General features: G+C 41.0%; 1 protein-coding gene across 2 annotated transcripts in view; it reads left to right on the forward strand.

Annotated features, from left to right (window-relative positions):
• Positions 1-12,273, forward strand: part of LOC139750950 (metalloreductase STEAP4-like) — a 51,434-nt gene that overhangs the window by 17,063 nt on the left and 22,098 nt on the right. The window contains exons 1-2 of one of the 2 annotated variants that reach the window (XM_071665877.1): positions 1,790-1,866; positions 8,796-8,969. In XM_071665877.1, coding sequence (XP_071521978.1) covers positions 8,860-8,969 — 110 coding nt within the window. In that variant the 5' untranslated portion in view covers positions 1,790-1,866; positions 8,796-8,859. Of the gene's footprint in view, positions 1-1,789; positions 1,867-8,795; positions 8,970-12,273 lie in introns of those variants that run through there. The other variant, XM_071665876.1, reaches the window with a different exon arrangement.

A 12,273-nucleotide genomic window follows, 5' to 3' on the forward strand; every position in this document is an offset into this window, starting at 1 on the left:
AGACGCGTCGTTCTAGGAATTCGTCCACTATGTCTGATGTTTCTCGTGTATTGATCTTACGGTGGGTTAGTTGAATACTGAGAGGTGTGGAGCGTAAAAATATAATAACAGTAATGATAACCAAAGAGGTGATATGATTAAACTGATAACAACAATAACTTAAAAGATACTGATAGAGATAATAATGAATAATTGCAGAGCGTCACCTGTGAAAACTAGGCTTGTTTTCTTCAACATATTGTTGTTCACTTAGATTATATCTAACCTTTCACGCTACTAATCATTCTTCAACAATAAACACTTTTGCATATAATATCATAATCCTAAAGTATCATAAGCTTTGTTCAGAATATATAAGCAATTTAGATATAAATGGACGCAACGCAACTGCACCAGGCAAAGAAAAGCCTATCCTTCTCTTCAAACGCCAAGATCTACGAATTGACCAGCAACCTGCACATTATTGTAACAACTCCTGAGTTGAATGACTTCCGACATTAATACCTGATATATGATTTTTTTTTATTGGTCTACTTATTAAAAAAGGCGTCGGTCGCTTCTGAAAGGTGTAAGGGATCTTTATGAAATGGCGAAGGACACGAAAAGTATAAGCTTAGCAGCAGCCTTATGTAATTTTCGAAAGATAAAGATATATTCACAAAATTAGAATTTAAACAACTTACGCTCATTTAGAAAATAGCTCCATTTGACACAGCTTAACAAACGAGAGATTCAGAAGCGATAATAGGGGTATTGTAATGAGATAACACTTCAAAGAAAAGATAACAAAGGAAGAAAGAGACAATAAATTCATACATCTTTTTTTTGACATTTAAATTCGTTGAACTGAAACAAATTAAACTTCTTCCTAAGAATTTAGATACAGTTGTTCAAATGACATTATAAAATGATACTAGATAGAATGTGAAATAAAACCAAATGCACAAGGAGAGAGAGAGAGAGAGAGAGAGAGAGAGAGAGAGAGAGAGAGAGAGAGAGAGAGAGAGAGAGAGAGAGAGAGAGAGGAGCACAGCTATACGATCACAACGTACCTTTTCAAAGACTTAGTTCTGTCCATCTGTTGAGCTTTTCAAAAATTCTTCTGCAATGACTTACACATCCAGATATGTCAGCCGATCCAACGTACAGTCACTCAAAAGTTTATGAGGGTCCGTGTCAGTCACTCATAAAAGTTAGTGGGGTTCGTGTGTGTGTGTGAGTGTGTGTGTGTGTGTGTTGGGGGGGGGGGACCTGTGCAGTTCCCACCCCTTTCTGGACGGCGAGTCTGTATAACAACGTGACAACGCAAACACCCATACACACACAGGAGAACTGTTACGTTGTTGTGATGGTAAAGTAAGAAAGGATTAAGATTCTCAGTCATGTCCTATCATAGATCGTCATAATCAGTTACACAGTCAGTACTTTATGGTAAGACATGAAGGTCAGAGCCACTTCCATGTCTGAGTGTTCAATAAGCAAGTGATCAGCGGCGACAGTAGTGCAGGTCGAGATGTATTTGAATCATCGCATCCACATGAATAATGTTGTCAACCATTAAGAGATAGACGCACACAATATCAACCATTAACGTTGTATAGCATATCTTCGTCATATATTCCTCCATATATCCAATGAAAATCTGAATAATAGGTCATCAGACATTCTAAGTAGACCAAGACTCGAAACAATGAACAGTGAAACAGTCTATACATTGGCAGAGTATCACTGACGGAGGATTAACTGTATAGTCATGCATGGCATCTCATTAGCCATAGCTGTTGTCATTGCCGCTTACTCTGTGGTCATGCAGTGGTCGCTGTGGTGTCCCGTGGAGATGTCAGTCACCTAATGGTGGGGATAGAGGTAGGTAACTGGGAGTAAAGAGTTTTCCCGTTAAGGACAATATACTACGATATGACGTGGGGTATTTATAGTCACATTAATGTATAGTGAAGATTTCGTATGTTTACCATATATAACATTTCATTACTATATTAACAAATAGCTTTAACTACCATAGCAGAGCGGGAATTAAACACTTAACCCTCCTCCCTCTCTCTAGTTTCTACCTGGTATAAAACCACCTCTTCCTCCCTCCTCTTTTCATCTGTGGTGTCCATGAGAATTTAGCCTTCATATGTTGTCATTCATATAAATGCATGTGTGAAAACCATATGAAATAACACAATACTTGCGTAGACATTTATTAGTCAATTATGTCTTAAGTAAACACAGATTCTTAGTTTCACCGTGTATATTCATGTCTGGGTTGTGCTCAGGAACCTGTCTGCATATTGAAATCCTGTGGCACCTAAATCATAAGGTATGCGATGTGCGACTGTATACAGTAATATAAATGCTTTATTTGGTGAATAAGTAACCATTTCCATGGATGGCATGCACTACATGGTGACACAGTGTTAAGCGAACATGTAAACACATCGGTAAAACAAACTACATCAACAATATATTTACTTGGTTGTAAATAATAGATAAACACAAGTGATCTTAAATAACTCAAGTTTGCGGTGACTACATCCAATAATGTCTAACACTGTTATGTAAACGTATTGAGAAAAAATTATAGCAAATTGTCTTGATACCAATAATATATTTATCATGTGAATACTAATAATGACAAGATATCAAAACATGTAAAGCATTCAGATGAAACATTAAAACGGATCATACGAATCACAATATGATATTCATGAAAATAATACTTAATAGATGGTATACACAGCCTACCATGAACTGCACCACTTTTTCAGTCACATGTACACAACGAAACCAGCAGTATGAACTACATCGTTTTCCTCATTACCTTTACGAAACATCCAGTTAATTATATTACAGACCGACTAAACGAGTCCTTCATTTGCCTCAGTTATTGTATTCAGCCTGTATGGAACTGAATCAACAAGACTTTGACGATACTTTGGCAGACGTTTTTAAATTTTCCCCATTCAGTAGTGGTACGATTTACCACAGCTGCCTGATTTCATTCGTTTTGTGTATCCTATGTTCTCTCCATCATTGCCCACACGTTCTCAATTACGGTAGCGTCACATCCTTAGGTTGGCAATACTATAAGCTGAATATCTAGGTAAACAGATCGAGTTGGGTTAGGAGCACGAATGGGCTGTAGCACGAATGGTGAGGAGAATTGTTTCAAGTATTTGTATATATTTCTGTGACTTAAGGAGACCGTATATTTCGTGTCTAAGTATCTTAGTCCCCTAGACCACATCCAACCATGGAAGCTCGCACTACGCTGTCCACTTCTTTTCAGTTCCTTCAGTTCAAAGGTCTCAAACAAACGCGAGCCTTTGCAGCAATTGTCATGGATGATTTTTCGTCCGTCCACATCAGAGATCCAAAAATTTTGCATCATACACAGCAAATTCCAGTCGTGCTTGCTTATTTGCCTTCGTTAGTTTTTCCATCTGAGTTAGGATACAACACCTTATACCGCACTTATTAAGATGACGTCTCGTTGTGTCGGGATGACACAGTGAACCCCGCTCCTGAGTTATGTCAACAGTGGATGAGAGTGGCTTCCTCCATCACAGCATGATTGATTCGCTGATCATCCTCAGGAGTTCCCAATCGTGGGTCGACCACTTCTTGGACGGGTAACTACAGTTCCCTTCTCGTCTAATCGCCGTATCCACAAGGTCACAGTGTTAACATTGAGCGCTGTGGCCCGGGCGATGGCTGTCATTGTCATACCAGCGTCCCTCATGCCAATGATGCCTCCACGTTTGCTAATAACCTCAGGACGGTCTGCTCGGTGCGTTGGCCTATGTACTCTTCCCTGTTGGATCCGACGCTGACGAACTAGGTCCATTCTGCAAACGTAGATAAGACACCCCATGTGTTAAAGAACAGGTTTCCAACATAACCCCAGTCGACTGTTCACCTGGCCCTACACATTAACTCATATTTCAGTTGATTTTAGATTCGGATATGGTGACATTACAACTCAACACTATTGAATAATGAGCCAGATTTCATCATTTTTAGATTTGCCAGTTTAAGTAATTATGTATTTGATGATGTTAGATTAGATGGAGGATATTACGTGTGTGAGATTTTAACTCTCCACAAATACTTTATTTTCGGCGACTCTTGTGTGTATGAAGGCGATCATTAAGTGGGAGGTAGAAGACAGGAGTAATGGTAGTTATGTGCTCAACTTGGCTGTTTTATGATTATACATGTATAAAACATTGGAAATAGGATTTACAAAAGGTTATAGATATATATTTGAGTTATGATTATCCACTGCATTACTGTGTTACGGAGAATATTGCCATTTGTGTAGTTAGAATATTGCCAATTATGTCGTTTACACACGACAGTTTCGGAGACTCATCACACAAAACCCAAATTCTCCATATAGTATAACAGTTTCATCGCAAATGATATTATATTACAATTGTTTAGGTTACTGCAGATTACAATACGTTGTCTGCAAGAGTAATACGCAGAACTAAGGTTTTCTGTGACGACTGGGGTTCTGTCTCCTGTGGTGGCGGACCTGGGCGTGGTGTGGGAAGATTCAAAACTTAATTCGGAAGGTTACGTTAGTTTAGCTTCGGTTACTTTGTGTTCATGAGTGTATACAAAATCTTATTTGCTACGAAAATGTAACACACAGGAACTGATGGTTTTTTTTTTTTTATTGATGACTGGACTTTAACTTCATACTTCCCTAAGTGGGGTTAGGTTCAGACTAGGCTACATACGCAATTATATGCCGTTTGTGACTGAAAATACAGGTTATTACTATAAATTGATTCAAGCCCATAAATGTACCTGATGTGTGGATCATGCCAGCATAATATTCATCACGATTAACACAAATATTACCGAAATATCAGGTCCTGTGTAAACTACATAACTTCCATGATATTCACTCCGTAGCGAGTGAAAACGCAATAGGCTCATGCGGTCGGCAGTTCAAGAGGGGAGGAAGGCGAGTTGGAGTTTGCGAGTTGTCACACTCGCCTCACCTCGCTTTTATTCAGATTTGGAGGAATATATGACGAGGCTATGCTATACAACGTTAATGGTAGATACTGCGTGCGTCTAGCTCTTAATGGTTGACAGCATTATTCATGTGGATGCGAAGCAAAGTTTGGAAACGATTCAAATGCATCTTACTGACTGTGTAACTGATTATGACGACCTACGATAAGACTTGACTGAGAAACATAATCTTTTCTTACTTTACTATCACATCAACGTCACAGTTGTGCCGTGTGTGTGTGTGTGTGTGTGTGTGTGTGTGTGTGTGTGTTGTCACGTTGTTATACAGACTCGCCGTCCAGAAAGGGGTGCGGACTGCGCAGGTCCCCACACACATACGGACTCCCTCTAAGTTCTGTCTTTATGCATCTATATCCCCGGAAAGATCGATCTGGTTCGCATGAACTGGTTCTTTTTTTTTTTGTTGTTTTGTTTTTGGCTTCAATCGCGGACAAAAGTCCACATCAAGGCCGGGCCTTATCTAAAATATAAAAAGGCTTATAAAAGGGAAAAAGACGAGACAAGGGAAAACATTTACGAATTCTGGAGGAAGTGAAAAAACTTTTAAAATGTGCCAGGTCATAATTGTTGGGCAAGACATGAGAGGGTAGAGAGGAGTTCCGAAGTTTCGAGGTGTAGGGGAAAAAAAGTTATAAAAACGGCCCACCACTGAGTTGCCAACAGCCACACAACATTATGCGAAGCAACAGCTTCCCGAGTATTGCGCGGTCTACCTTAGTCGTGGGGGTACACAGGCAGTCAGTTCTCGGGAGCAAAAACCGAAGTAATACCCATAGAAAGGGGGGAAAGTGAACCAACACTGTGGCGTGGGGCAAGCGGGTCAGGGTTAGAAGTTAGTCCGGGAGGGCAGTACTCCAGACAAGGACGGATCAATTCATTGTATAAACGGAGCGACCGTTCAGAAGAAAATGAATAATTCGACATATAAACAGGACTCCCAGTTTCTTAGAGGCAGACTTGGATATTTCCTTAATGTGTTGTTTTCAAGAAAGAGTAAATGTTAAAGTAATACCAAGTATGTTAATTGAGTCAAGAGGTGGAACTGCAAAACACCGAAAGAGAGACGAGAGTTGTGAGGAGCTTACGATAGAGAGGTGGATTAAGACTGGGTCTTGGATGCAAAAAGCTTAACCAAATTTTGTCTACCCCAATGAGGTATCTTGTCCAAGTTTTGAGTTTTTGACAGTTGCGACGAGATGTAGATCGTGCGAGAAAAGGAGCAGAATTGAACGATGTGGAGGAATGTTGTGTTTAGTCGTCTACGTAGGAGTGCATCTGGTTATTAGAGGTACAGAGGAAATCGTTGACACAAAGGAGAAAAAAATGTAGGGGGACAGGACAGAACCTTGAGAGACACCGTTATTGATGGAGAAAATGGGGAAGGCTGATCCATCAACATCCACTGGGTTAGATCGGCTGGAGAGGAAACTAGAGATAAGGGAGCAAAGTAAGGGAGGGAAGCCAAAAGAAGGGAACTTAAGAGATGAGACCCCAATGCCAAACCTTGTCAAAAGCTTTGGATATATCAACGACAACTACACAGGATTCCCCAAGATCGTTCGGGGATGGTGACCAGACATTAGTAAGATAGGAAAGAATATCACCAGTGGATCTCGCCTTACAGTAGCCATAATAGAGATTAGACAGAAGAATATGAGATTCAAGGTCATTAAGGATATCGGAGATGACGAGGGATTGAAAGACTTTGGAAATGGTAAATGTCAAAGCAACAGGACGATAGTTCGAGGGGTTCGAACGGTCACTCTTCTTAGGGATGGGATGTATCAACGCATGCTTCCAAGGTGCAAGTTCGTAGGCACAATCTTTCAGTACACTAGCTGAATGCCATCGAGTCCATACGCCTTGCATGTGTCCAATAACGGAAGTGCTTTTCGGACAGTCCAAATGGAGATTACGAATAGGGGCATGTGATAAGAGAAGCATCAGGGGGCGAAGGAATGTTAGAGTCATCATAGGTAGAGTTAGAGGAGAAACGGGAACCAGAGTTGCTTTGTCTACGGGAGAGACAGCTATAGTACCGTCTGGACGAAGTGAAGGAAAGGTAGAGTGACTGAAATTGTTAGCGACGCATTTAGGTAGAAACCAGAAAGATCTATCGGTGGACGACGAGGAAAGGTTATCGCACTTCCTTTGAATAAAGGAACGGTGTATCTAACAGATAACATACTCGTAGAGATAACGGGTAGTGATAAATTGTTGATAAATAGTGATAACGGGTAGTGATAAATAGTGATAAATGCTGAATGGGAGTCTGAGGAAAGAGAGTTTTCCAAGCTCGATATGACTGACCCCTTGCTTGAACGGCCTTAGAAAAAGAAAGGAGGAACCATGGGTTGGCAGAAGAGGTTGTCTTGGAGGAAGAGGGGGTAAATGCTTCCACTCCTGCAACAGTAACCTTTGTTATGTGTTTGGCGGAGATAGAATCATCAGTACATAAGAGACAGTAATTTAGCCAAGAAAAGTCGAAGAATTTTCGCAAGATATTCCATTCAGCTTTGTTGAGGTCCCAATATTTACGTTTAGAAGGGGCTTCTGGAGGGGGAGTTGCCGTTAAAACAGGAAGATTTATGAGTGTGATCAGATGAACCAATAGGTGGCGAGATTGTGTACCTACAGCAAAAGGATTAGAGGTGAAAGACAGATTATTAAAAGAGTGGTCACAGCGGTCAGGTATATGGGTAGGGTGGGAAATGTTCATATTAGAATGGAGAACATTAGTTCTCCGTCCCCCTCCAACATGTGTGTGTGTGTGTGTGGGTCAAAGCCTAGCCTTTCCTATGGTGAACGTTGAAATCCCTGAAGTAGAGGACCTTAGCTTGCGGGTGAGAAGATGCTACTGTCGAAGAAAGATACAAAATTTTTAGAATTACGAGATCAACAGGCGAAACAGAGGAAACGTTTGGTTGTTGGGACAGAGACATTGATCCACATCACATCAAAAGTTTGGGGACTCAGGTCTTCGAGGCGTGCAACAGGTGTGGTGATGTTGAAATAAGCACAGACACCTTTGAATAACGTGAATTATCATACTTTACATGGACAGAAAGGTGTATTGTGAGGATATTTCATGGAAGAGTTAAACTGCAGATACTGATAAAACACTCTTGATTTCTTTGTTACAATATTCTCTCAAATGAGATGTTTAGAGAGAATTAGATGTTCTTCCATAGTTCGGACTAAGGGATAGCCTAATTTTGTTTTCCATTTTCTGTTACCTATTTCATCGGAATTTACTTCAGATTGTAATTTTCTAGCTGTATCGGTTTACCATAATCTGAGGATTCTCGGTTTATTTCCTACTAATCACTGATGGTCCTTCTTGACAAATTCTGTTAGAAAAAAAAAGAAAAATATTCTGCTCAGAAATGATCAATTGTATGGCTGCTGCTGAGGGTCGGAGTACACAGCAGTGCTGAATCATTTTTCTTTATTGAAATTTTACTGTCAGAATTTGAATTGTTTATTCCTAATATGATACTAGATAGCTAAGCACAAAAGTATGTCTAGAAGAAAGATGTCAGGGAAAATGGGATTTCTCTGCGTGTGTAAAGTGACTTCTAAATCTTTTAAAGCACTGTGCATGTTGTTTGAACTCGTACTCCAACAGGTTATTACTGTATATAAGTGGTGTGTGATAAAATGCGAATACCCTGATGTACAATGTATAATCTCCCTTCATTTCCATGGCGGTGTGTGTGTGTGGGTCCGCTACGTAGGGAGCTGGTGCGGTCCAAGCCAGGGACGACGCTCGTGACCCAGGAGGTGGCGGCACAGGCGGGTATGGTGGTGGTGGCTGTGGGACATGACCACTATACGCGTCTCCCGCTAAACCAGCTCCAAGGCAAGGTTGTCATCGATGTGGCTAACCATACATCTCCGCAACCAATGAGGTCAGACTTTTAGACCATAAAGTATATTAAAGATCTAGTGCAGTAGATCCAGCATTCTATTCTGTAGCTCACTTGTGCAACTTAATATTATCCCAGAACTGCCTATTCGGAATGTTAACTCTTGTAACGAAAGTTCGGTTACTATGTCAGGTCTTCAGAAAATCTGTGTATTCATAAAGTTTCAGGTAAACTTGGTGGCCCACGAACTTCAAAGACACGGACGCCTGCAAGTTTGATAAGATAATATTCTGTCAAGTTTTGTATAATAGGTAATCCCTCTGACAACGCTAACTTAGATTTTAGCGCGGTGTGACACAAATTACCTTATTTACACTAAGTTGTATGATATATCTAGATTAGCTGCCTAACTTGCATTCTGAACTACGCAGTAAGTGTAATCTAAGTTCATGACTCACCAAATTTCATTGGGAATGTGTTAAATATTATATAGATTCCAGAAAGTGCGCTTTACTGAATTCGCGTACCAACATTGAATGACATTTACGATCTTTCTGACCTAGTTTTGTTTACGTAGCAGACAATCTTGTATGAGAGTAAAGCGAACGAAATTTAGTCCATTGTTTGTTGTGTGCACGTCAACGTGGAGTCAAATGTCACGTGATGAATTCTTAACCATGGAAGAAAGCTGGAAAAGGTTTTTATAAAGGTTGAAGCCTTTGGATTTGGTAGATACGACAGCTGGATTACAAAAAACTTCGTAACTAATATTCCACCAGGATTTTGCCAATTTAGGTATTGGATCTGATGATTATGTTCCCGGACTGGTTTGTTGACTCGTCAGCGTTATGAATGCATTTCGTTATTTTGTGAGGGAGAGGAAACCGTTGATGAAAAAGGAGGAAAAGTCTATAGGACAGGACAGAACAGTGAGGGACACTGCTGGCGATGGAGAAAGGTGGGGAACCTGATCCATCAATGATGATTATGGATATAGATCGGCCAGAGAGGAAGCTATATATGAAGCAGCAAAGTGAGGAAGGAAAGCTAAAGGAAGAGAGCTTAGAGATAAACCTTTAGATATTTCAAGGCAACTACACAAGATTCCCCAAAATCCTTCAGGGATGATGACCAGACATTTTAAGATAAAGATGAATATCACCAATGAATCTCGCCTTACGGAAGCCATATAGGTGATCAGAGAGAAGACTTGAGATTCAACATGTCTAAGAATGTGAGAGTAGAGGAGGGGTTCAAAGACTTTGGAAATGGTAGATATCAAAGCAACAGGACGATAGTTCGAGGGTTAACATTCTCAGGAATGGGATGTACCAACGTATACTTCCAAGAACAAGAAAGTCCTGCTTTTTAAGCAGAAACAGAAGAGACGAGCAAGAACAGGTGCAAGTTCAGAGATATATTTTTTCAGTGCACGGGGAAGGTGTCCAGAAAAAGAAGTACCTCTCGAACAGCCCCAAAAGAGATTATGGGGATGGCATAGGATCATTGAGAGGAGCATCAGGAGGTGAAGGATCAGGTGAAGGAATACTAGTGTCATCTAAGGTAAAGGTGGAGGAACTGGAACTAGAGTGAGTTACTTTGTTTACGGGAGAGACAGCCATAGTACCGTCAGGACGAAGAAGTGAAGGAAAGGTAGAGCGACAGAAGTTGTCAGATATACGCTTGGCTAACGACCAGAAAGATTTATCAGTGGATGACAAGGAGAGGTTACCGCATTATCTTTGAGAAAAGGAACGGTGTACCTAACGTAACATACTCGTAGAGATAACGCGCAATGATAAAAGCTGAATGGGAACCAGAGGAAGGAACAGGTTTTCCAAGCCCCATATGCCTGATCCCTCTCCTGAATAGCCTCAAAACAGAAATGGGTAAACCCTGGATTGGATGAAGTAGTAGTCTTGGAGGAAGAGGGGATAAATGCTGCCATTCCCGCAACAGTAACCTCTGCTATGGCGGAGACAGAAGCATCAACACATAAGAGACAGAAATTTTCCTAAGGAAAGTCAGAGAGGAATTTTCCTAAGTCATTCCAGTCGGTTTTGTTGAGGTGCCAATAATTACGCTTAGCAGGGGCTCCTGAAGGAGGAGGTACCGTGAGAAGAGATACATTTATGGGAATGTGATCAGATGAACCGATTAGGAGCGAGATTTTAAAGTTAGAGCGAGATGGATTAGAGGTGAAATACAGATTCAGAACATCAGTAAAGTGGTCACAGCGGTCTGGAGTATGGGTAGGGTGGGAGATATTTTGCTCTAGATCATTGAGAATGGAGAATGTGAGGGCTTCCAAACCCTATCATTCGTATGGGAGGAATTCAACCACACCCTATGGTGAACGTTAAAATCCCCTGAGAAGAGGATCTCGCCTTACGGGTGAGAAGATGCTACAGTCTCGTGGCAGGAGTTTAAATAGTCGAAGAAAGACACAAAATTTGTAGAATTAGGAGAGCAGTAGGCGAAACTGAGGATAAGTGTGGTAGTTGGGAGACAGACCTTGAGCCACATAACTTCAAAGTAAGGGGACTTAAGGTCCTTGAGACGAGCACAGGTATGTTGATGTTAGACTAAGCACAAACACCACCTTTAAACCGGAATCGTGAGTGGAGGTTATAGTTGGATACAAGAAAGGGGCTAGTGAGAACATCATTAGACAAATGGGCTTCAGAGAGAAGTAAGATATTAGGAGAGGTACGAGACAGATGGTGTTCAACAGAAGACAGGTTACTCAAGAGACCAAGAATGTTGGTATAGTGAAGAGAAAAAGCGGCAGGTCTAACAGAGAGGGGAAGGTCGTGGAAAGGGCCCTTACTACTACTGTCTGGGTCCTTCATCTCATTGGCAGTAAAGTCGCCCGGGTATTCTTAGCACCCCATGATGCCCGGTACTTTGGCAATTACTTTGTTGGACTATCATGATTATGCTCAAAAACTATTGTACCGATTGGAAGTGGCAAGAAAGCTTATGGGAAAAGATAAGTGAGGTTTGACTTGGTATATTCTGCTTGTAAGAAGATGGCAGGAATGATCAGGTAGTCCCGATTTGATGAGACTAAATGTCGGACCAGCAAGCTTAACATGGAGAGTGTAGGGTTGTTACGAGCACCACTTTAACTCTCCTCAGTCAGGACAGTAGTACCACCCTGCGCGGCTGCTGTGACAAAAAAGGTCCAGTGCCAAATTATAGAGCCATTCTATAAAAGCAAGAGGGATAAAGGTGAGTAATCAAAAAACAGAGGTATAAGTTATCGAGTGTATCTGGTAAGTCGTATTCCCATACGTGTTGTGAAAGAGGTTGAAGGCATGCACAAAGCTTCAGACTGGGGAGA

Source organism: Panulirus ornatus, chromosome 10, assembly GCF_036320965.1.
Source record: "Panulirus ornatus isolate Po-2019 chromosome 10, ASM3632096v1, whole genome shotgun sequence".
Taxonomy (NCBI): domain Eukaryota; kingdom Metazoa; phylum Arthropoda; class Malacostraca; order Decapoda; family Palinuridae; genus Panulirus; species Panulirus ornatus.